Consider the following 27,401-nt stretch of genomic DNA (forward strand, 5'->3'; position numbering starts at 1 on the left):
CAGTAACGTTTTGGGGGAGAAACTTTGCAAAAATTTGTCCATCAGAAGACTAGCACGCTTGTTGCTGGGTGAGAAGGTGCGTTGTCGATCAATAGCACAGCTTTTTCAGACAGCGCTTTCGATTTAAGATGTTTACACACTTGAAGAACAAAGATTTTTTCAAACCATTCTTGAAAAATGTTTCGGTTCATCCATCCCTTTTTTTTTTTTTTTTTTTTTTTTTTTAAGTAATCAACGGGCAAATGTTCTATCCTTGTGTTTTTGAAAGATCTCAGGTTTTTTTTTTATTTTCCAATGACAGCAAGTCTAAGTTTATGGCCACTACTTGCCTTACTGCAAGACATGATAGTGATCCTTTCCTTGCTGCTTTTATGACCCGCCACTTTACTTTCACTTTCAAATGCTAAAGTGCGAATGGGAAGACATTTCTACAAAAGTCTCGATTCGTGGGCATTGTAAATTTGTTCAAAAGATAGCTCTTTTTTTAAAACAAATTGTTCAAATTCATGGTGGAAATCATCGGCTGCTTGTTGGTCACCACTAAGTTTCTTCTTATGAAGTCCAATTTCTTGAATTCCATGTCGCTGCTTAAAACGAGTCAACGAGCCAGAAGACGCATCAAAAGTTCCTTTCAGGCCTAGCAACTCAAAAAATGTTTTTGCCTTGGCCGCAATGATAGGACCATTTACAGGAGTACTCTTTTTTCGAACTTGAGCTAACCACTCTGTCAATGCCGTATCTAGCTCATCAAAGGTAGAACTCTTCATAGTTTTTCGCGTTTTCATTGCGGAAGCACTGTCCGACATTGATGCAAAGTTCACCAGTTTGCCTTTTTGCTTTAGAATGTTACGCATTGTTGTTTCCGCGATTCTGTAATATTTTAAATCGGTAACAAAAAACACAAAACCAAAAAGCACAAGCAATAAAAGATAAGAAATAAACTCTGACTGGTTAGCAAACACTATCCATCTTAAACTAACAATGGCAAGTGGAAGGAAGTGGACGTGTCAGTAAGATTAAGACGAGTGAGGGCGGTGGAGCGGTCACTGCAAGGGTGATTAAGAAATCGCTTACTCATCAGAGGAGAAGGTTCCGAGAAACAGGGTTCGTAGCGGTCCTTACAAGTGCTTATAAGTCCTTATATTTGAAAATAAAATATGAAGACCCTTATAGGTGCTTACTTTTTCTTTAAAGCCCTTATTTTTTTTTTTTTTTTTGTTTTTGTTTTTAGTGCTTATTTTTTGCTTTTAGTGCTTTTTTTAATGAACGTGCATTTTTCTCCCCGTACCAAATCCTAAACTAAATAAACAACTTTTCTTCCTTATATGGAACATCAGATAGTGAATCATACTCCCGGAAATAGCTTTTCCCCCTTTCCCTGCATTAACGTAACCTATGGTGCGTGTGAGAGTACAGACAGGTGCACGTTATTCTATTGGTCAAAGAATTGCGAAAACCGTAGAAAATTCCGGTACATTCGGTATTCTTTTCCTCCCACCCAAATACTACGTTATGCTTATAATATGAGCATATGTCTGAATATTTATAATAATATAGTTGCAGTAGCTGCTGAAGTTTAGATAAACTTCCAAAAATGGGTTTATTTTTACACAGATTAGCTTTCTAAGGAATAATATTTGGAATGGCTTAAATAAAAGGAAAGTAATCGAATAGTCAGAATTTTTTTTTTTTTTTTTTTTTGTGCCAATACATTATACAGTACGGAGGTTGGGAGGTTCTCCCGTTTCTCCGCAAAATCTCTAATATTGAAGCAGCGAGCTTTTTTTTTTTTTTTTTTTTTTTTTTTGGTCACTGTCCAATCTGGATTGAATAGGACTAAAAGTTTTGCGGTCTACCCAACCCATGCACCCATGCGAAGAATGATTCTATTTGGGAAATTTAACGGTCTGTTCAAAATTCGAATCAAAAACACCTCAGATTAGTAAGTCTCTTTCTTTTCCTTTATTTAGTTCTTTATTCTCCGAATACTGGCAGCTGTTGATTCCGATTCCGATCGCGTAATATCACGTATGGATGAATTACGCCGCACGTATTGCTCAATCAAGATCAGCAAAATACTTTCTTATAGGATATTTTAGAAACCTTGTTGCGCAGTAATGTTTGCGGTATTTTGCAGAGATAATTAATTTTGATGTTCGGTCTGAGATTTATTTATGAACACACAAGAGTTTTACTGTTCTTTCTAAGCAGAATATTTCTCAGTTCCGTTGGTCTATTTTTATATGATGCACATATCGAAATGTCAAAATCATTTATTTAGCCGAGAAATCTAAAGAACGGCTACAATCTCCCCCATTCCTCTTTTTCCAGTTACCCTCGACTATACGGAGTATTCGGCAATTTCCGAGTATGCAGGTTAGTTAAGCTTTTACTGTTAAAGGATGACTACATGAAGCAATTTCCCGTCTCCTGATTTCAGAAATGTTCCTCTTTTTTACTTAAATTACTTTGCTTGGAATATATGTTAAGGGAAAACTGTTATGCGATGAAAATTTAGAAAATGTTTAGAATTTTGATTTAAGAGCGTTTAATACCCCTTTCTCATGTCGATTTTTAATAACAGATGGCGCTACGAACGTTGAGCGATAAAGACTCAAATCTGTAAGACTACCTACAGCCTGGTTACTATGGCAACGACGCTTCCTTCCTCTGTACTTGTTTGGCGGGAAAGTGAGTAAGCCATAAAACACATCCCCTCAGTTGAACAAAAGACCTGCTGTCATTTCTTCCGTCTGTGACTCAGACTGCAGGGTATGTTTTGAACAGGAATAGAACTTTTTCACCTTTGTGTTGAATGAAAGATATCTGTGAGATACGTGCAGCAGTCACTATTTCTTTTCGCAAAATTTGTTCATCACGCTTTTCAATGTTGCGTAATGTTTCATAATTTGCCGTTATTTTGCGGAAGAAAACAAATTTCATCGCGACATAAAAATTATATATAAATGATTTTATACTTGATGATATGTGTATACATATATAGCACGCACATAATATTCCATTTACTCATCCATCCATAATATTTCATAAATTACCATCCATAATATTCCATAAATATGTGTTAGCACTTTCCAGAGCTTTATATATATTTTTTACTTGTATTATAAAATCGTATAACACTCCTAACTATTATTTTTTTACTTCAAAAGTGGATAAATCATTATCAAATTTTTCTAGTACACGGAGAAATGGTCTATGTATCCACACACATAAACGTAGTAAAAGATACTATTGTTGATTGAATATCTTTTGGCAGCAATATCAAGATGCAACGAAAATTCGAAATCAATTAATAACATGCATTTTATTACAAAAACACTAGCAGGACGTATTATTTGCACAAAAAACTTAGTGTGGAAATAATTTGCGGCACATTATCTGAGATCCGCTTTGAATGAATACATAAAGTGTTATAATGAACAATCAGTTTTAATATTTCACTTGATACTGAAATGCATAAAATCAAATTGCGTTTCTATGTTTCAGGTTTATAAAATACAGCTGATAATTGAAGGGGTATCAGGTTTATAAAGTACAAGCTGATAATACATGATAAGGGAGAAGAAATTCCTAAATTACAAAATTGAATATTATATTTTAATAAAGTAAAATGATACATATTATAGATACATCCTAAAAAACGATAATATATATATATATATTGTATATCGTTGTATACCGTATATATATATTATGTATTTATATGTATATCTACTCTTTTCCGGATGTAACTGTAATTACGTACTGTGCTGGTTTATCATCTTCCTGTAGCGATGCATTTGGATTTGCTGTGTATGAATCTGTTTCATTGAACAGGAACAAATAGGAAACAGAATATTGAAAATTGAATTTTTTTAAAGCATTAATAATTTATATATATTAGATTGACTAAAAAGAGTATATTCATGCATAACGTATAAATATGCGAAGTGAATACTTTTTGGCAATCACCTTTCTAGGATGATCATTTTTAAAAATAACCAGTACTGTTGATAAAATAAACACCGGTACGATCTATCTGCCTAAGGGAAAGGATGCCTTCGTGGAAGACTTTCTAAGGGAAATTGGCTCCTAGACACGTTACACAGGGTAAAACCACGAAAGCGCAACCAGTCCTTTCGCGGGATTCGAAACTCGGACCGAAATACTGGTGTTCAGCTACTTTACCGCTTCGTGCCTCATTTCAGAGCGGATTCGCTATATATGAAACAGAGTAATGTGCTGTTACCGTATTTAGCAGCCTGCCTTTTTCCTTGACCTACCATAAAAAAATAAAATAGCAAAATTATAACAGCGTCTCTAAAAAGATGCTTTGCTATATTCTCATTAAATCTTTATCATTCTGCGCTACTAAAAACGAAGTACGATTATTTCAAATTCAAAATTTTATAACATTACTTTACAGAAAGCGATCTCATGTCTCATAAAAATAAAACCCAACATCTGTTTCTACTCAAGCGCTTACTTTCTAGACAAAGTAATTTCAGTGTAACGTACGTTCAGTTTTATCTAACTTTGAACGGGAAAAAAAAAAAAAAAAACTATGTACATAACAGGCAAAGATATTAACAGCACATAAATTTAATCAATTATATTGGATTACCAGAGGAGAAAAAAATAATTCGATGAGATAATTCTCTGAGAATTCATAAACGCTAAATTAAGAATAAATTTTATAAAATGTTTACTAATGAATACATGTATTTGCATAGTAAGTTTCCTTTTTTAAAAAATTTTTCATCTTTATCACGTTTATCGGAGTGTCGTATTTAACTTCACAATTATGCTCCGAAATTTCATTACTGTAGATTGGATTATTACCAATATATAATTCTACTAGTAACCAGAGCCAGTATTAGAGGTTTTTGCTGCTCACTACAATATCTGTGGCTCTTACTTCTGCCACGCGCCGCCAGTGGCTGAGTGGTTAAGAATATTGATTACTGGAAGTTCGACCTGGTTTCGGTTCGATCCCAGGCGAACCAGCTGGCTGCATGGTTTGTTTTCCTGTTGTGCAACATGAATACGACCCAGTTTCCTTCAGCAATTAGGCTCACCCGCGGCCGAGCGGTTAAATCGCTGAACACTGGTAGTTCCGACCTGGGTTCGAATCAAGGCGAACGGGCTGGCTACATGGGCGTTTTCATAATCTTCCCCGTGTGTAACGTGTATGGGGAGCTTTGCTATAAACTAAACTAAGCCTTCAGAAACTTCCTCCACGAAAGCATCTGCTATCTGCCACCTCGTGGCTTTGCTATATTCAAAGAGCCTAACCCAATTCTAGCACTCAGTTCCTCTCTAAATTCTAGCGGGCGAGCGCTAAAGTCGCCTATTACTGGTAGTTCAACCTCGGCACATTATCTGAGTTCAGCTTTGAATGAAAACAACATAAAGTGTTATAATGAACGATTAGTTTATAGATTTCACTTGATACTGAAATGCATAAAATCAAATTGCGTTTCTACATATCAGATTTATAAAGTACAGCTGATAATTGTAGGAATATCAGGTTCATAAAGAACAGTTGATAAATACATGAGAAGTGGGAAGGAATTCATAAATTACAGAATTTAATGGTTGTAACGAAAATTTTAAGCACGAACGTTCTTCATAAAGTTATGAAAAAAAAGCAGTCAGTACCTTTAGTGCGGATAGTAATCACTACCAAAAATCTATGCTTTTCTGCCAATTTTTTGGTAGTTTTTCAAAACCTTCGGCTCGGAAACTTGGTAGCCCGAGTCCAAACACAGGTCAACCTCATTTCGGACGTCTTGTGCAGAAGTGAAGATAGGACCAGCAAGATGTAGCTGAAAGTCCGAACGTGCGATGTCGGGGTTATATGGTGGATGTGGTGAAAGATCCCTTTCGAGTCCGTACAGAGGCTAGCCGGTGAATGCAGACACGTATGGTATTATCTTGATGGAACGTTACCTTTCTGCGCCGGAACTCAATTCGACTCTTTTCCTTGATAGCAGCGTCAACATGCACTAGCATCTCGTTGTATCCTTTACTGTCAAGGGTTTTACCTTTTTCCATATACTATTTGTGATTAATACCACGGCAATCCCACCAAATACAAAAGAATGATCTTTTTGTTAGTCAAATTACGCTTTACGATGCTGCCGACGGACTCACGGGCGCAGATCAACTAAATTTTTGGCCTATGTTGTTGAAATAAATTTATTTTTCAACACAAGTGACTATCCAGATCACCAGATCCAAAGCATGATCTTTTCGTTAGTCAAATTACGCTTTGCGACGCTGCCGACAGGCTCACCGGGCGCAGACCAGCTCCCTTTTCGACCTATATTGTTTGTGTAAACTTGTCTAACTTTGAAAAAAAAAAAAAAAACTATGTATATAACACGCAAAGATATTACAGAACATAAATTTACTCAATTTTATTGGATTACCAAAGGAGGAAAAAATACTCAGATAACTCTCTTAGAATTCTTAAACGCTAAATTAAGAATAAATTTTATAAAATGTTTACTAATAAATACAAGTATTTTAAATAATAAATTTTTCCATCTCTACATATACCACGTTTATCGGAGTGTCGCATTTGACTTTACAATTAAGCTCCGAAATTTCCTTGCTGTAGATTGGATGATTACCAATATACTTACAATCCTACTAGTAACCAGGGCCACTATTAGGGATTTTTGCTACTCAGTACATTATCTGTGGCTCCTACCACACGCCACCAGTGGCCGAGTGGTTAAAAACTACTGAATACTGGAAGTTCGAACTGGTTTGGGTTCGATGCCAGACGAATCAGCTGGTTGCATTGTTTGTTTTCACCGTGTGTAACATGAATACAAGCCAGTTCCCTTCAGCAATTAGGCCCTCCCGCGGTAGAGGAATTAAATCGCTGAACACTGGTAGTTTCGACCTGGATTCGAATAAAGGCTAACGGGCCGGCTGCATGGACGTTTTCATAATTTTCTGTATGTGTAACGTGTATGGGTTGTCAATTTCTCTAAGAAAGTTCAACATGAAGGCATCCTACTGTGCTTTGCCATAATAACCTAATCTAAGCCTTCAGAAAATGACTCCACGAAGGCCTGCCATCTTAAGAAGGTAACCCTCGTGGCTTTGCTACATTCAAAGAGCCTAACGCAGTTCTAGCAAGCGAGCCGCCGAACACTGGTAGTTCATCCGGAGTTCAAGCCTCGATAACGAGTTGGATGCATGACCGATTTTGGTGTTTTCCAAATTCACCTGCTTTGGCGTAATCAAACTCTATAATTCTAAACAAACTGACGTTCGGTTCGGCTCCAACGGCTCTAGCACCACGTTCCAAATTATAACTACAGTTCAACAAATAAATGTCTGGCGTATACATTCGAATAACCTAAGTAAAAAAAAAAAAGGGGGGGGGTTTAATTTCTTCCACAACCAAGCATGCATGCATGCACATAAAGCGAATAAAGAAAAACTTATGGAGTGCAATAGGGTTCTAATCCATAACATATTTAGTTAGTGATCGCCATCATTGGGAGCTATAAATATGCTATATTGACGGGAAGGAGAAAATTTTACTTCCTGAGTGAGCTAATTCAGAACTAGTCATTATTTCATCTGTCATCTTAAATTTAGGATGTCAAATTACGTGACTAACAAAAACCTAGTATTTATATGAAGCTTGATAAAAATCAAAGTTTTGAAGACGGTATATGTGATCATGTTCGGTTGATTACCATTATGATCAGCAAATAACAACAGCAATTTACTGATGTCTTTCTTATCTTTATATTCAGATGTAGTTTTCAGGGCAACTAGAGAAAATTTATTAATTACTTTTATTATTTTTGATACTTTATACGTACGAAGATACATACTTGTAGGAAGAGAGATATAAATATCATATTCGAACAAATAAAAACAAATCGTGACTTGAAGACCCTAGAGATACGGCTTCTGATTGCTTTTCAAATTTTTACCATATTAGTAACGATATAATCGAATAATCTTTCAAAGATTATTGTTTACCGATTTTAGGTAACAACTAGAAAACATTTTTTCAAACTTATCCTCAAACAAGTTTGCTATTGGTAATGAATACTGCTGTATCATGAATCAGGTACGGCGCTATGCATTTTGCTGACTTTGTACGCAATAAATTCTGTTGTCAAGTGCCCTTCCCACAAAATTCTAAAATTTTATTGCTTGATGCTTCGCTGAATTTTACAATTTTGCTGTACGTAAATTCTGCCGTACCGGCAGTGATCATGATTTCAAATTCCCCCTCCCCGAGATTTACTGTGTTATCTGAAAAACAGCTCACAAGTTGCTAAAAATAGCTATAAAACTGGTTCCACAGCTTTTAGCAACGGCCTCCCGTTGTGCGTTTGGAAACTCAGCTTTTGAAAGAAAAGGAAGGGGAATAATTTCTCTCTGACTACAGTATAGATGAGGTCCGTGACTTTGTTTGAGCTACTGCAGAATGTTCTGAAGTACACTTTTTTCTGTTTCGGCAACATTCATCTTGAGAATTCAACACTTGTTCATTAGCCCTTAGTAATTGACAGAAATGCCTTTAGAAAGTAGTGGGTTCATTGATACCAACAAAATGGTTGGTATCAATAAACTGGGGATACGTTAGTTTCAGTTGTTGGGTTCAAATGAACCTTTCAAATACTAAAAAAGTCCTTTTGCATAATCGAATCCTTTTGCATAAAGAATTTCATCTGAGAATAATTTTTCGACTTAAAAATGAGTTTTGCAGTACTTTTTAAATACTACTTGTATTTTTATTTTCGAAAATTTTCATAAATATTGTAATTAATTATTTCCAATTTTAATAACTCGCAGAAAAAACACAATTTTCAAGAAATTTTTTTATTATGGTTATTCAAACTTATACTAATATACAGCATCTTTTATATTCCTTATACATTTGACACTGCATGCTTCAACCTGCATGTAAGTTTCTCTTCCTTAGTAACTCCTGACCCAGAGACGTCTCAATGAAAGCCAAATCATGCACAAAATTTTCACCTGAAAAGAAAAAAAAAAGAAAATGATAAAATATTTTTAACACCATATTCTCGACCCCCCCAAAAAAAAAGAAATTGCAAGAAATACAAATTTCTAACAGAAAAATGCATTTTCAAGCAGCTGAAATTGTTTCACAAATTAATAATGCAGATAGCAAATGTAACACTATTGCCACTCAGTGCAATCTCTGCATATCCTAAATTCTGCTGGCTGATGTCTTCGTAAGTTCTGAACATTTTTTTGCCTCTAAATTTTGCTGCTCAGTGCCCTCTGCTAAATTATAAAATTTTGACTACCACTGGTTGCACAGGCCCTGATCAAAGCAAAGAGGCAAGATGCTACCTGCTATTGATAAACTGCCTTATAAATACCACAAATGTAAATAAATATCAGTTTTATTTCCAAAACAGAATTATCTCACAGCTAAAGCATTGCCTTTGCAGAAAATCTTCTAAATGGAAATAGAATTGCATCCACATTACATGTGCAGAATCCCAATAATTCATTATAAACAGTTCCAAACCATAGTTAGGCTTAGAACTCACAACAGTATTCTTCTTGGAAGTCTTCCTAAGGAAATGGTAGTATATTCAGGGAACATGTGGGCAAAATCATGACAGTATATCACAAGCCTAATTCTTGACCATACATACTAGAAAGATCACAGAAATTCCTCACAGGAAGCTAGATTCATATAACAAAATTTCATGCAACATATGGCATATGGGAAAAAGCAAGGACATTATAATCACTAGCATAGTTTATACCCAAATGAGTTGCAGATGGTGCACTATGTGCTCACAGCTGATTATCACTAATGCAGATATATATTTACTAATATTTAGAAGATGATGAAGTATAGCAAAATATACAAAACATTAGTCCTTAAATCCAACACATTTTCTGATTTTCATACCATCTAGAATAATAGATTTGACGTTAGGTACAATATCAGAATTTTGGGTACATGAAATGTGAAATGGTTTTTTATTTTTAGTCACTGTTTCTAGTAATTTGTTCGAAACTAACAAATAAGCTGGTTTCAGTCTGTCAATGAAATGTTAACTTGTCTGTCCTTAATTAAGACTCGGAAATATTTATCATATTTTTTCACCACAAAAAAATGGTCCCTCAATAAGCAAATTCAAGTGCCTTTTTCACACGATCAGTTCTCACAAACACATGAGAACATGATCTCAAGTCTTTATGCATAAATATTTTATGTTTGTTAGCAGTTGATAAACTGGTGCTGATCCATAAAAGACAGTAAATTTGTTACAAATGGTTCAGGTTTAGTTTTAGTGGTAGGTAGTCGAAAAACTCACATGGTAACCTTATTTGCATAAAATATACCATTTGAGCTACAGAGTGATTAGTATCAGGACATATTGCAACTCTGAATCCTAGAAGGATTTCTGTCCATCTGATGTTGCTGTGAGCCTTTATTGCATTTTTTTAAGTTCTGAGAAACTGCTCAATTTTCCCACTGCAATGTGGGTGGTATGGAGTGGAACGTAAAACTTTAGCACCACATACTTTTGCAAGGCTCTTGAAAGGCTGCGACTCAAACTGTCTTCCTTGATCTGAGATTATGGAACTAGGCACAACAAATCTGCTAATCCAATGATTGTAAAATGCTTTGACAACCATTTCTCTTGTGATATCTGGTAAAGAAACTACTTCTCCCTAACAGGAAAAATGGTCAATAAATGTCAGATAATACGTCCTACCAGCAGATGGTGGTAATAACCCAATCAGGTCAACTTGCACAATACTTAATCTAGCATGAGGTGCTTGGAACTCGGCTATTTTAGATTTTGTATGCCTGTTGACTTTGCTCCTTTGACAATTAACAGGACTTTAAGTCCTACCAGTCGCTTGGGCGAGCCCGTCGCAGCGGGACATTACCCAGCGAACCTGGGGGAAAACCCCCGGGCTACTAGTACCATGCTGCGCTAGGACGTGCCAGACTCCGAGGCCGGCCAATAAGTGACCTTTCCCAGAGCCTTCAGAACCACTAAGTTCATAAATTTTATACCCCCGTGGCCGAGACTGCCTAGATACAGATCCTAGCCAGTAGCTTCGCAGAGTTCTCTACGTCAACCCCCGGGGGGGGGAATGTCAGGCTGGGTACTGGCATTTCTATTTCCATCAGCTTTTTTGCAGCATCAAAAACCTTCATTCTCATGTTAGCAGACACTTTCCTTACTCTTTCTGGCTGGTGACAAATAGTTTTATTTCTTATTGGCTCATTGCCGGAATCTGAACTTCCGCCGATCGGCTTATAGCAGCTATCATCATTTAAATTTTCTTGCCTGTCGGGTCACCAGATTTTATGACTTTCATCATCCCCAGGTTGCTGTTCAATGCTATCCGCTTGCTTTGAAGAGTTTGGAAACTTTCATCTCTGGATGCTCATTTTTGCTTCTGCAGGAAATCGTTATGAGCAAGCATTTTAAGGTGTTTGAAGAAATCAAGGTCACATTCTTCAGTAGCAGTGAGAGGAACCACTACTTTCGAATATATATTCCAAGTTTGTGATCTCAGAAACAATAAACTGGAAAAAATTGCTCATTAATAATGCAGAAATCAGTAAAAAATTCAATAAAACCATATGGCATGCTAGGCCTTCCTACAGTGCTCCTAACTGAAGTTGGCGCACCAAACTACTATAGCAGTATCAGGCGAAACACAAAGCGAGGGGAACTAGCAACTTAACGCTCACTGTCTCGGAGTCCTCTCCGCAAACGATATCTATACCCTCTTAAGCAATGTCCTTGCCTTATAAAGCACATGTTGTAGCATACAGGAAAGTCCCTCATGTCCAATAGAATTCCTGTAAATCCAACGTATCTTTTTGCTTTATAAAGCACATGTTGTAGCATACAGGAAATACCCAATGTCCAATAGAATTCCTGTAAATAAAACGTGTCTTTTTACTCAGTACAATTGTAATTTCACTTTCGATGCCAAGTTATTAATTTCCAATACTTTCAAAAATTTCTAAAGCCTATCAGAATACACAATGTAAATAATTGTATTGGAGATCTTTCTTTGTGGAGCTTTTCCTTGGAGAACTGGAGTTATACTGAAATTACTGATGAATAAAAACAAAATATTTCATTGCAGACAATGTTTACATTGAAAAGTATAACACTTGGTGCAGAAAATGCTCACAACAAGTTAGCAGCTATAAATGAAAGCACACAGGAATATTTGGAAGCATAACTGGATGAGGAAACATTCGGAAAGAGATATCTTCTGCAATGGGAATGAGCACAGGATATGTAATCTTCAAAAGTTGATTACTGAAATAAGGCAGAGTTCATCAGATACATTTTTTTACAGAAACAGTGACTTTGTGGAGGTCATTACAGAAATGTGGTTATACTTAAATTACTGATGAATAAAACCAAAATACTTCATTGTAGGCACTGTTTACTCTGAGAAAAACATGGTGCAGAAAATGTTCAAGTTAGCAGCTACGGGAAAAGCACACAGGAATATTTAGAAGCAGAAGTGGATGACAAAACATTTGGAAATGAGATCAATTTAATTTTCTGCAATAGCAGTGCAGCACTGGAGATGCTCTCTTCAAACATTGATTACTGAATTATGGTACAGTTATCAGACACATTTTTCTACAGAAGCAGTGACTTTGTGGAGGTCTTTCTTGGAGAAATGGAGTTATACTGGAATTACAGAAGAATGAAACCAAAATACTTCACTGCAGGCATTGTTTTACATTGTGAAGTATAACACGTGGTGAAGAAAATGTTCACATGTTAGCAGCTATGGAGAAAGCACACAGGAATATTTAGAAGCAGAAGTGGATGTGGAAACATTCGGAAAAGAGATCAATTTAATTTTCAGCAATCGCGTGCAGCACTGGAGATGCTCTCTTCAAACATTGATTACTGAATTAGGGCAGAGTTCATCAGACATATATTTATTTCTTGTATTCAAATTAAGTATATGTAGATGTACATCACTTAATGGCTATCACTGTTTACAAGCAGGTGTATACAGTATGGTGGAGAAAATGTTCACAAAAAGTTAGCAGCTGCACAGAAAATATACAGGAATGTTTAGAGAACAAGCATATCAGGCCACATGAGTACTAGAACAAATTCAGAAAAGAAAAGATTTTCATTTTCTGCAACGGTAGGGCAAAAGAAACGATGTTATCTTTAATAATTAGTGGCAGTGCAGCACAGGAGATTATCTTCAAAAAATGACTGCTGAATTATGGCAGAGTTTATCAGACTTGTTTTGCTTTCTACAGAGGCAGTGACTTTATAGAGGTTTTCTTTACAAACATGTGGTTATTCAGAAGTTACTGATGATTGAAACCGAAAAACATCATTACAGGTATTGTTTACATAGCGAAGTATAATATGTGGCGCAGAAAATGTTCACAAGTTAGCAGCTATGGATCAAAGCACAGAAGAATACTTAGAAACAGAAGTGGATTCGGAAACGAGATGACTTTAATTTGCTGCAATAGCAGTGCAGCACAGAAGATGTAATCTTCAAAAATTGATTACTGAATTGTCAGAATTCATCAGGCTTATTTTTCTACAGAAGCAGTGACTTTGTGGAGGTTTTCCTTGGAGAAATGGACTTATATTGGAGTTACACATGATTCAAACCAAAATACTTCTTTACTGCAAGTATTTAAGTTCAGAGGTGTAACATGTGCAGAAAATATTCTCAACAAGTTATCAGCTATGGATCAGAGCACACAAGAATACTTAGAAACAGAAGTGCATGAGGAAACATTCAGAAAAGAGATGACTTTAATTTTTTCCAATGTTAGTGCAGCACAGGTGATGCTATTTTAAAAAATTATTTATTGAATTATGACAGAGGTCATCAAACTTATTTTCTTTTTCACAGAAACTGTGACTTTATGGAAGTCTTCTTTGCATAAATGTAGTTTTACCAAAGTTACTGATGATTAAAACCAAAATATATGATTGCACGCATTATTTACACTGCAAAATATAACATGTGGTGCAGAAAATGTTCACAACAAGTTAGCAGCTATAAATGAAAGCACACAGGAATATTTAGAATGAGAAGTGGATGATGAAACATTCAGAAAAGAGATGCAATGGCAGTGCAGCACAGGAGATTCTAGCTTCAAGTATTGATTACAGAATTATGGCAGAATTGATCAGACGTATCTATTACTGAAAGCAGAGACTTTTTGAACATATTTTTTTTAGAGAAATGGGGTAATATTCTAATTAGGTATGGATTTAATCATAATGCTTTGTTGCAGGCATAGTTTTTATTCAGACGTAGGAAATGTTACGGTGTGCTGGCTTGGCTTGTTACTGATTACAAATCAAAAATAATTTTTGGTTTCCTGATTCTTTTCTCTCCTGCATTCTTTCTAGGAGATGAAATAATTTTATCTGCTTCTGAAATTTCAATTTCTCTTTTTTCTTGTGTTTGTTTTACAGAAGCAGTGGCCTGTTTTTGTTTCTCATTCTGTGCTCTAGCATCAACAATATACTTCGGTTCTCTAAGAGACATTTTTCTTGGTGCTCTTGGATCAACAAGCTCAGGAAGAATACAATTCACGTAAAATTTTTCGAGTTTTGGAACTAAACTGATCCAGAAAGTTTTGTCTTCGGGTATTCTTAATGTGATTGCATCTTCTCTGCACCATATATATAAATCACACCAATTCCTCTCTGTTATGGCTAACTGCCCTTGAATTTGAAAATAATATTTGTGGCTTTTCAGTAAATAAAGATTATTATCAGCATCCATCCGAAGACCAACAGAATTAGGCTTGCTGAAAAAGTCTGACAAGTCTGCTGAGAATCTGGCTGTATAAGGACATTTTATTTCAAGTAATCCATCTTCGTCTATCAATCCATCTGGCGAAGTACAAAGAAAGGGATATTTAGGATCAATAAAAAGGCCACAACGTCTGATGTTTTTTCCCATGTGCTTTTCCTTGTATTGATTTAAGGCTACTGCTTCGTTAGCCAAGCCATACTTTAATGCTTTAGTTGAAACGTTATCATTATATATGATACGTTTCACTAAAGCAGCACTGAGTGTTGTTGGACGCCTATCAGCAACATCTTTGAAAAAGGATGATGATATTCTTCTTGATCTTTCATGACGCCATCTTTCAGATGATGACTGTCCACGTGTTACGGCCTCAAGAGAATCTTTTTTTGGAACTTCAATTGATATAAAAAAATTTTTAGCTGCCAATTCATATGCTTCATCTGATAGGTCTGGTTTCTCAGGAAAATCACCATAAGAAATATCCCCACCTTGCTGAATATGTCCTGCTTTCCTCATATTTCTCTTTTTCTTCTCCATGTCAAAAAGTCTACGTCTCTCAAGACGTTTTACATGGCGCTTATTTCTGGAAGCTAAGAATTTCAAAGTTGGAGTCCTGGGGCTACTTCCTGTTACAGCTTTTTGTGCATTTTTTTGCCACTGCTGTGCTGGATTTTGATAGGCCATGACAGCAATACTCGCACGCCTGTTCATGCCACCAGCTTTGGAAAAATCAACTCTTTTTCCACCAGATGTTTTACACAGTTGACTCATGAAGCTTTCAGCAGGATTATTTGTGGCATTCCAAATAAGAGTACTGCTACACGATATCAGTACTCTTCCCACTTCTGCTTCAATAGCTTGCAACATACCCGAGGAAAAAATTTCATTGTATGTGCTGTCCAACTCTGCACCTTTTTTTGCACAAAAAGCACTACAAGCATCATGCTTGCCAAATATATGATGTGGCCCATTTCTCAAGTCAGATACTAATGCATCAATAGCTTCTTGTGTGTGCTGATAATGGCTAGGTAAAGCATGAGCTTTTATAGCTACTCTAGCACCTCTGACTAACAGTGGCATTTTAATTTTCAGCAATTTACGGGCAGCAATTCCTTTAGCCCCGGGGAAGCGCGCAGTATTTTGCTGAAGTTTCTCAAGAGCTCTGCGATATCTTCGAACAGCATGGTTAGCACATTCTACTTTGATCACCCGTCCTCCATATGAAACGCTTTCTTTCACTTTGGCCATTGTGTTAGCATCTCCATCTCCAACAAGTCGAGTACAACGTATTTTGTGAACACACTGGAGATAATTCAGACCTTCCACAATGGCACTGCTTTCCATACCTGTAGAAGGCCCATTCCAATTTCGCCAACAAAGGTGCACTTTATTTGGCATCTTGCCATCTTCAATAGCACTGCATATAAGGCACACTTTGTTGCGAATTCCAACAAACAAAATTTTCTGGGTGACCATGCCTATAATAACAGATATGCCACTTGAAGCATTGTAACCATGCCCATAGCTTCTTTTACACCAACCTCCATCAACAATGACAGTTATACAGTGATAACCATCATTATCTTTATCATTGCGAAGTTCTGCCTGCCTTTTCTCCTCTTCTATAGCAGCACACATAGTTTCCTGTGCACATCCCTGTATTATTTTGCCAGTAGTTCGCTCACAAGAAGCAAAGGTCGAGTTGCTCATATACGGAATTTCCATGATGCTAAACTTTTCCTCCTCTTGTGAAAATCCACTGCCAGTAGATAACGCACCTAATACTGCAAGCTGATTTAGGCTGCTTTTCTCCATATCAGAACAAATTGTTGCCATTTCCCCACATAAAATTTTATCACATACATAGTTATATGTAGTGACAAGACCACGTCGAATCACTTTGTTAAAAATAAATGATCCTCCAAATTTACAATTTAGGGAATGTTGCTCTAATGTCCTAGCCTGCACTATTACAAAAGACATATTGCAAATTGTTCTGCCAGATGGTAATGGATTTGCCTTTCGTCGATCTTCCCTTTCGATAATTAAATGTGAATCAGGACACAGAAATTCATCATTAAGGTTCTCCTGAAGAGGCTCAGACTCCAAGCTAAAATATATATATATACAATATATATACATATATATAATTAATATATATAAATATTACAAATTAGGTTTAAATTTGGCTTATTTGATGACAGCAAAGCACTTGATCTTCCTAAGAGGAGGAATGCTTTCATGGAGGACTTTCTAAGGGAAATGGCTCATATACACGGGGAAAACCATGAAAACGCCCATGCAGGCAGCCCATTCGCAATTAGGTTTAGGAAATTTAGGCAACAGATAGCAAATAAATTAACAATAATAATACACTGGATTACCAGTATATTACTACAAGAAGATGAGTCATCTTCACAACTGCTGCTTCCATGCTCGCAGTGTCATTTGCTCGTGCAATATTAGTCACTGCTTTGTGTGCCGGAGGTTTCACTTGAAGGGCCTCTACACCTGAGTATAAAATGTTCGTGTTCCAGTAAACACTGAATTCAGAGGGGCAAGAATAACTCTTTCATGGTGGATAACTCAGTTACCAAATGGCTTTCTAAGGCTCTATTCAAGCCGTTGTATAAATGTCATAATTCCCAACTAACAACGCTTTGTAGTCAGACCTTGCTATGTCACAAAAACTAGTTTGGGCATTAAGCTTGAAGTTTTCAACTTTGTGCCGACTTGATATAAGAGTCGGCCAATCAGAGCATATACATAAAACCTATTGAGAGAGAAAGCTGTAGACACATACATGCATGCACAAATTTAGCTTCTCTAATTGGCTATGGCTTAGACCCTCTCTCGCAGGTGTGAATGGAACTCCCACATTTTGTGCCTTATGATTATGCGTCTATGACATTTATACCATCATGTGAACGGAGCCTTAGGATGGCATACTAAGAAGATGCACTGTCTTGTGGGGATAAGCAATTTATACTCCTAAGCCTAAAAAAAAAACTTGGAAAAAAAAGATCACGACTTAAATTTGTTGTCTAATTGCTCTAATTTGAGGCACATTATGAGAGGAAAGCAAAGGTAGTAATCAGAATTATTTAAAAAATTTTATCCTTATATTTTTCTTAAAAATTCTGTAAAATAATAAAATTTGTGGTTTTCCTCAAATAAATATATATGGAAAAAATAACAGCCACATAATCACAGATTTCATTTTGTTATATTTTATTAACAAAATTTAAATTATTAAAAATCTCTTTCATGAAGGGAACATAAAACATCATGAAAACAATGAAAAAGAAGCAATATTTAAAAAAGATAGTAGGCTTATTGATGAGGCTCCCATCAAAAGAATCAAACCCCAAAATATTTTCATTTGCTTCAGTGTCCCGACTGAAAATTTCACTGATTTCAATGAATATATTTTTAAAAAAATCTTTTATTTTCAAGTTCTTTCATGCAAAACGTCCAAATTTAGTACAAATCAAATTCATCCCCCTCTTTTTGATAGCTACAATATTATATTTAACAGTTTTAATAGCTATCAGTATGTAAACAACATAATGTAACACCATAAAAGAAAAACATAAATGATGACATTTTAATTTTGGCATAGAGAAATACATATTTACCCCAAAAGAGAGCTTGTATTTCTACCTTCTACGTCAGAGTCAATAACTGAAATGTCCAGATCAGAACTGAGAAGAAAAGAACCATAATTAGTTTAATTAAGATACAATAACACACCGACCAAGTATTAATTTGAGAGTCAAGCAACAAAAATCAGCATCATATTTTGAAATATTCACTATTTGAAAATATAACGCTGATTTTGGTTGCTTGACTTCTAAATTAATACATAATTCGTTAACCATAATTAAGTAACTGTAATATCATGCACAGCTAATATCTATTTTAAAAATAAACCAACTTACCTCAGGAAAGCCTGGTTTGTCTTAGGAACATTAGCTGTAACTTCTGGCGTAGAAAAGTCAAATTTTTCACTTCCGGACCTAAGAATGAAAGAAATAAACTGCTATAACATAATTAAGAAAAAAAAAAAAAAAAACATGAATAAATAAATAACACATAACAAATTTAAGCATTAAGCTATGTATGACTACCACCCATCTCAGACAGTGCGACAGATATTGCTGTATACTGTTTCGCCATACCCTGTGTAGCTATTATATCATGCTGTATAACCACAGTTTAGAAAAATTACAAAATGTGTTATTTATATCTATCTAAAATGGTACATTACTACATGATTTGTAAGAATAAATTAGAGGGCTCTGCGAATGAAATTCCTTCCAATTAAAAAATGTAGGAATAAAGAAAATGCAGGAATTGCAAATGCAGAAATGAAAAAGGGGATTATATTTTTTGTACAGAATCCAGATGACATATTTTTCAACATTTTAGAAATTTCAATATTAATTTTAGGGGCATAAAATATTAGGCCCCTAAAAGCAGAATATAGTTTTTAAATGTTCAGATAATCTTCCTATGAGAAGAATTCCTTTGAGAAGTACACATCTGAACCACAATTAAAAAACATGTACAAGAACAGAGCTGAGGACTTCTGTTTGCAGAAAGTCTGTCACATAACATATGAAAAGTTTCTTATTGGTAGATTTTTGATCAGACGGATATTTTAATGTTATACAGAGAAAGCATTCACTCCCTTTATACTGGAGATAATTCAATTTGGACAATGGCAAAAAGGCTAAGCAAGCCTGAGCGTATTGGTCCCATTCTTGGCACTAGTTTGGTTTACGCTCAAAATACACAGCAGATATTTTCTAATTACCTGCATCCCAATATCAATTCAATTCAGCTTTTGGTGGAATTTAACATTTGTGACATATTTTTCAAAAACTACACTTCACAACATGCATACATGACAAATACACAGAACCATAAATAAACAAGCAATAATATATATTTATATATAAATTTTAATAAATGATCATAAAATGTTCCAACGCTAAAAGAAAGTTTTAACATCCAAGTAAATGACATAATAAAAAAAAGCAAGTTGAACAGCGAGCACATGAATAAATGTGCATACACCTGTTAAAATATACCATAGGTAACTGACAAAGCATTTTGTAGCAAACATATGACTATAAAATTTCCAATAATACATGTAATGATGGTGAATTCAATTTAGATCGCAAGAACATGCTCATACTTTTGAAAAGATTCAATTATTTCAGCAATTCCTTGTGAATTGGAATTTACCCTTTCAATATTTCCCAACAATTTAGTGTGAATGGAGGAATAAATTCTTATAACAGAATTGAACAATTATTAGCATCCCCTCATACACACACATACAAAAAAAAAAAAAAAAAAAAACTTACTTGGAAAAAAAATCATCCGGGCAATGATTCTCCTTTGACACAGATGCAGTTGTATCAATAATTTCTGACCTTCAATAAAAAAAATACGCATATTTTACTTCGGAATTAACTTACTACGAAATCATAAACACGGGGTAGTCGATATAAAGAATAAATTATTTCTCACCTTTCGAAAACATCCGCTTGTTCGGAATCTTCCACATCTCGGGAATTTAATTTCATATTTTTTTCTTGAGCTCGACGTTTACGCTGAATTCTGGATCTTTTATTAAAACCAGGATGTTTTTTTGGTCGTCCTTGATATTTTCGCATATTTTTTGCAAACTGACCACAGTACAAATAAATGTAAACAAAACGAGTGCGGAATAGCAATGCAATAGGGTTGCCGTAAACGTCATTCTGCTGACAGCTGACAATGTTTAGTGAAAACTGTGTATAAAGGAATATATGAAACGCTTCTAAATATTATTTAGAAAAAAATATGATTTATAACTGATATCAAAATCAATTACTTCGTGAATTTTTGCAGAAATAAGATTACAATGTTAAATTTTAACTCGTATCGCCATCTATTGATGGCTTTCCAAACTACACATTAAAATTACGTATTTCAAACTAATTTTTTTAAAATATAATATTTAAGTAAATTTCATTTCAAACCTGATTCTAACATTGTGATTCGAAAACTGACCTATTGCTTTATATTTCTGCCAAATTGCACGCAACATAGTTTCTTAATTAGCGATTCTGCGTGTAAAAAAATTTTTAGTATTGTAATGCTGCTGTAGTAGACCACCTTAAGTTAAATTATTTAAATATTAACATGAGTGGGAAAATAAATTGTATTTATTATTAGGTGCCAAGCGAATACAATTAATATGGCTTATTATTAGTATTTATTTTCTATATTTTGAACTGAAATTTCATCATTAAATCTTGTAATATAGTTTAGTTCTGCATAGTTTTTTTTTCTCTCATTGTAAACTAATTCTGTAAATTGAACTGTCATTTAAAATTTAAAAAAAAAGTTAATTGTTTTCCATGGTTGGTAATGCTCATTCTCTTAATAAATATTGCATTGCTCATATTTTAAATTGCAAGTCTAATTTTTCTTTTAAGGTTTATGCAGTTGTGTATAATGTAATTAGACAGGTGCTTATTTTTTTCTTAAAATGTGCTTGAAAAATGCTTATAGGTGCTTATTTTTTTAATTAAAATGTGGCTATGAACCCTGGAGAACGCCTGGGATATTTTTGCCATAAATAAGCACAATGTTAGCAAATTTAACGTTTCGCTCAGTTTTGTAAACATTTTTATTTACTTTGCTTTACGCTTAAAAAAAAAAACTTTTTGCGGATAATCGGGAGTCTATTGTATTTTCGGAATTTGAAAAATAAGTTAAGAGTTGTCTTTAAGGACTACACAGTTATCAATACACACTCTCTAGTGTAAAAAGCTAGGGCTTCAACCGTTAAGAATTCTGGGAATAACAACAGTTTGTCCTTGCCAGTAACCTTTTTACTTTCACTCCCCCCCCAAAAAAAATGATGAATACTTATCTATTGAGAAATCAGAATCTTGACTTTTTGAATTTTTGAAATTTTGAATGAAAATTTGAAAAAATAATTTTGTCTACGTTTACGGATGTAGTTTCGAGTTTGTTTAAGAAAAAAGAGCCGGATGAAACTACACATTTCGATAACCTTCAAGGTATCAGAATGATTTGGAACATTGGCACATACTTGAAGCACAATAAACACACTTAGATGACCTTGAACTAACTGTAATGCTGAATCTCTTAAGAATTAATTCACTGATGGTTTAAAATGCTTTCTTTTTCCATGTGAATATTGTAGAGATGGGCGAAACAAATTCAGTATTTCTTTTCACTAGACATTCGAACCTTTGGATTTTATTGGGGGATTACTTTTATTCTGTAATCACTACACATGATTGTTATTATTATTTTGTTTGTTTGTTTGCTTGAAGTACTTGTGAAACACCACAGCAAAACAGTGATATTTTTTTCCACATTTAAATATATAAGAGGTAGCTGAATAAATTTTCCATTTGAAATAAATTTCACATTCTGCCCTTGAGGCAACCTGTCCCGTTAAAAAATGTAATGAACACAAAATTTTAAAAGTACTCATGTACGCTGAGGTGCAGAATTGCAGCAGTGTTGTTAGGAGTAGAACATAGATCCATATTGAAGAGGAAGAATACTGATTGCATAGAATACTGAAATATTGATCCACATTGAATAAGAAATTTGGCAGTTGAGGCAGTTTTAATTCCATTTTTAATTAAATTTACATTTATAGCCACAGTTCATTTGGCATTCTAATCATGCCTGTTCTCAGAACATTTACATTTTTAATACTGTTGCGATAGGAAGAGAAAACAGTGAAATGAAATGTCATCAAAGCAGCAACAGAGACATAAGCGAAGTAAGCATTTATCCAATATGGCAGCTCACCAAAGAGGAAGGTTTTTCTTTTTTAGATGTTTCAGTTCTCAGAGTTTCGGTTCTGAAATAGCTACATCATCAGCATTACACAAGCTTTGTGGCATAGATTATTCTAGAATTGACACAGTCCAGAAATGTTATTATCATTTTTAGAATAAAGAGGAAATAACTAAATAAAAAAAACAGCAATTAAAAGGCTATTACTGAATTAAATTATAGAGCTGTTTTACATATTTTTTTTTTTTTTATCTTACATACATAAATAAGAACTATGGAGACATTTGGAAGTTTATGTTTTTAATAGACCATGCTGCTTCTTATACAGGATGTTTGGAAAAGATGAATTCAGATTTTATTTTCTTTAATGTTGATCTTAAATATGCTCTTCCAATCACATACTTCTCTAAGTTAGGAATATTCCACTTTTATGTAGGGTTAGGGTATGATACACCCCACGCGCTTTCCCGTGGGTTAAAAGGATGAGTATATAAGATATTTTCTCTCTCCGCATGTTTTTGTTGTGTAATTGGAAGCACATGCAAAGCATATTCAAGCCCAGGTGATGGCACTGCACATTTTTCATGTCTCCTGGTTAAAAGAAAAAAAAAAGCGTACACTGTACAACTTCACTAAAATTATTTGCATATCTACAAAATTCATAACAATGTGCATAACATGATGCTAATTTCAAATGCTGAGAAGGAACAACTACAACAAATCCCTCAATAAAGTCAGCTCAACATAGATGGATTAACTCATGAAATAAACTGCTTTTCTGATATGATACATAGATTGCGTCTGTAAATTACATATTCATTTGCTGTTAAATTCAACTTAATTTGCATTCTAGTAATTACTTTTAGCTTAAATAAACCTTGCAGCTCCATCCCCCCCCCCTGTTTTTAATGTTGAGTTTAATAGCATGGAACATCATAGCTTGTAATTAACATTCATCATGCTATTCTGCTTTTATCCTTTACAGTCAGCACTTCTAACAGAAGATCTTTATGATAACTTTATAACATGTGTTAAGAGCATGGGCATAGCCAGGATTGGAGCTAGGAGGGTGCAAACAATCTTAGACCAAAAAAACGAAACTATGATATGACACGAATTCGTTAATGGTAGAGTAGATAAAATTGCTGAGCACTTTAAACTTCCTTGATCCATGTGCAAGTGTTTTTTTGAACAGATTAAACAAATTATTATACTTTACAATGTTCATTTCTTTAATTATTTAACTCTAAGTATTTTGTCAGATTTAAAACACCATATTGACTCGAATCAGAAAAGAGTTTTGCAACAATTTTCCCCTTGTCATAAATCAGAGAAAGAGATCTGGACGTTGCAAATGTCATCATTACAAAGAAGCCTCTGGTTAGCCCCCAGGGTACTAAAAATTATACTTAGACCAGACAAAAAGAGAACACTTGTTTATAGGAAACTCTTGGAATTACAACCAGACATCATTTACTTATTTATATCATTTAAGGTGAGTGCAAGCAAAAGGATGTCTCGAGACTAGGTGGTCCTTATTTGTATGACCGGCTATGAAAAATCTTTTGAGCTGGGTAAATATTAAAGTCGTTCAGCTAAGATTCTACTTGAGTGGGGAGACCTTAAAGATTAATATAAGAAACAGAGAAAACGTTTCACTAACTTGTTAATTGGAAAAAAAAAAAAAAAAAAAAGACTTTAGTGGGTGCAAATGCACCTCACTGTACCCCCATGGCTATGTCCATGGTTAAGAGTGTAGTATGTAGACAATTATTCTCAACTAACTATTTAATAAACTTTTATTATATTTATTGTAGCCAATGTGTTGCAAATAGCCTTTTAAAGAAATTATTTTTGGGGGAAAGGGAAGGGACCTTTATTAAAATTTTATTCTTTGAAACTTTTATCTAAGTCTGCTGCAATCGCAAAATGGAAAGCTGTGTTTTAGAGTGACATGCAGTTTAGCCAACTCAATCTAAAAGTTATAATTTAAAAATTATTTTATAAAATTCTGAGTGCAGTTTTTCATTTCATGAAAATAGAGAAGGGTTGATATAAAATACTAGGTAAAGCATCTTTTATGTTAAAGTAAATAAAACAACTGTATTAAAAAATGCTATCTGAAAAATTCATATGTAATTAAATATATTATATACATTCAATTACACACCTTAAAGAGTGTAAAGTTTAAATTGTAAACAGCCTTAAGATTAAAAAGAATGTGATCCTGATTTCAATCTAACATCCAAAACAATTTTAAGCTAGGTAACTACTATGGGATTATTAGTTTAAAAATTATTCTTCAGAAATTAAAAAAATGTATAGAACATAAATCTTGTATTTAAAATGAGCTTTTCAAAATGGCAAAGTTGGCATATAAACATATACTATGAACAAATTGTACAAAAAATTGTTATATTAGTTTGCAACGAATATTTCTGTCTTGCTGGTATATAGAATCTCTGAGCTAAAAACAATGAATACTTTGTAATGAATACCCCTGCAAATTCTGCAACATATATGTTCAGGTTAGCTTTGCTGGAAATGTAGACTCACTATCTCTCTATTTGCTTTCCAGGATGTTACTGTTTCATGTTGCTATTTTTTAGATATAATATCAGTTTATATTTTCCTTTCTTTTCAATAATATTTTATATTTATCATTGCAGGATTTAATAGTAGGATTTCATTTGTATTTTAAATTATTAAAATGAATGCAGTTTTCTCAAACTATTTATTAACTACTTAATTCATAAAATATATAATTACAAATGTTGACTCAGTTAAAATTATGAAATTCTGGTTTACACCAAAGTTGTTTTAGATGCTTGTATCCTGCAACCCTTTAGTTTGACCAAGAAAATAAAAGTCTAATTTAAAGTCAATAACTGATTAATACATGAAATTTTTTTTTATTAAAGTTCTGATGTTTGAAATATCTAAATATTGAGCTCTAATTTCTTTGTAATTTCTTCCTAGATGTTGTGTTAAAGCTGCTGAATATTATGCAGACCATTTAAAGACAGCAATTCCTATTGTTTTGGTATCAGAAAATGCTGAGGTATCTTATTCCTTTTATGCATTGCAAATGTAAAATTCCAACAAACGTAAAGCATAAAGTATTTATATCTCAGTTTCAATAATTTAGTTCTGGTCTTCCTTTTTGTAGGTGTTCCTTATGTTTTGCAAATGTGTATCATGCAATGTATGCCCATTACAATAATTTTGAGGTTTCCATAATTAAGTTTTGAGTGATTCAGGAAGAAGCGTAACTATTAGGCTATTACATCAAAAAAATTCATCTATAGTTGGCATTAATTTGAGTGGAAATCTCTGCAATTTAAGAGAATCTCGTGGTTTTCTTGCTTCTTCTTCAAACAAACTTATTCTGCTTAAATTTAATATATATATATATATGAGCAAATATCAGTTGAGGCATAATCTTTTAAACTAAGAAAAATAAATTTATTAAAAAACAAACTGAAGTAAAGCTTTTATTAATTTTTTTTAAAGATCAGGATTGAAATTTAAATGCTTTATTAAGGTTGAAACATTTCAGTGAAAATAATTTTTTTTTATTTAAAAGTGCAATTTATTAACTGTTGAATTTTCTTGGACAGGGGATAGTTTTAGCAGAAGATGCTTCTTTTTACTTCTCTCATAATTATATTAGTATTTGTTTGACATAAAATGGAATGATTTTTTTCAAATTTCCATTATATTATTTGTCTGTTTATTAAAATTGCATTAATATACAAGTTCTATTATTCATTATGCAGTCTTCATCTTAGATAAAATGTATTTTCAGGAATATAAGTCAATCATAAAACATGATGCAGTGAAAATATGTTCATTAAAGGAGTACCTTGAGACTATGTGGCCTGGCTTAGATTCTGCTTTGCAACTGTATGAATCTTTTACATTGGCTCTTTCGGCTGGTAGTGTTAAAGGTAAGTTTTTAATGTGTCTTATGGTTGATACCTAACAATATTGATTCTCAACCGAAAAATAGGTGCTACACAAAGAAGCAAAATATTTTTTAACTATTAAATTAAAAAATCTCATGAGGAAAAAGAACAATTGCTAGAAATTTTGTGTTGTTGAACTCTAACTGAAGATTTCAAAATTAACACACTTGTTAACTTTTGGCTGAACCGAGGTAGGTTTCTTGTTGCTTTGATTCTGTTGACAAATGAATGGGCTGTACAAGTCTGTTTTTGTATTTTTCCCCATTGTGGAATAATTACAGATAGTTTCTCTTGAATACTCTTTTGGTGAAACAGCCCTGTGGCGTTCCGACAGATACTTCAACTTCTATTCATGAGATGGCGCCACGTGTAAAATCCAGTTCTTAATCGGAGCAGCAAAGCGACATCTTTACTCACTCAGACTTCTCGTCACACGACGGTACGCGAAGGTAGCATGAACTGTGTTCCGAGCTCTGTGTTGATCTCTGCAATGTAATTTAAATTGTAATTTAGTATTTAATATATTCTTTTGTTATAGGAGATTGTCTACTCTTATTTTCTTTAATTATATCATGCATTAAGCACACACGACCACCAAAAGTGGTGACCTTTTGACTGAGCACGCTACTGAGAATGGATTTTCAACGACCCTAAGCCACGTGCATCCAAGGCATTCTGAAGAACTGACTAAAAATAACAACGAATATGGACATTAAATGTATGCTACAACGTACCCCTTCAATTATTTCTAGA

General features: G+C 34.1%; 1 protein-coding gene and 1 long non-coding RNA gene across 3 annotated transcripts in view; one reads left to right on the forward strand and one right to left on the reverse strand.

The window, feature by feature from the left end:
• LOC118188817 (DIS3-like exonuclease 1) overlaps positions 1-27,401 on the forward strand; it is a 218,659-nt gene that overhangs the window by 57,244 nt on the left and 134,014 nt on the right. For both annotated transcript variants that reach the window (XM_085815332.1, XM_085815331.1), the window contains exons 4-5: positions 25,660-25,741; positions 26,489-26,630. In XM_085815332.1, the coding sequence (XP_085671458.1) occupies positions 25,660-25,741; positions 26,489-26,630 (224 nt within the window). The remainder of the gene's footprint in view (positions 1-25,659; positions 25,742-26,488; positions 26,631-27,401) is intronic.
• Positions 8,850-20,450, reverse strand: LOC146997636 (uncharacterized). Its single transcript, XR_015040737.1, has 4 exons — positions 20,380-20,450; positions 18,780-18,857; positions 18,477-18,542; positions 8,850-9,024 (listed from the first exon to the last, which is right to left on the reverse strand). It is a non-coding gene; the product is annotated as an uncharacterized LOC146997636 (long non-coding RNA).

The sequence above is a fragment of the Stegodyphus dumicola genome, chromosome 4, assembly GCF_044657685.1.
Source record: "Stegodyphus dumicola isolate Sdum_Otavi_A_Nest chromosome 4, ASM4465768v1".
Classification (NCBI taxonomy): Eukaryota; Metazoa; Arthropoda; class Arachnida; order Araneae; family Eresidae; genus Stegodyphus; species Stegodyphus dumicola.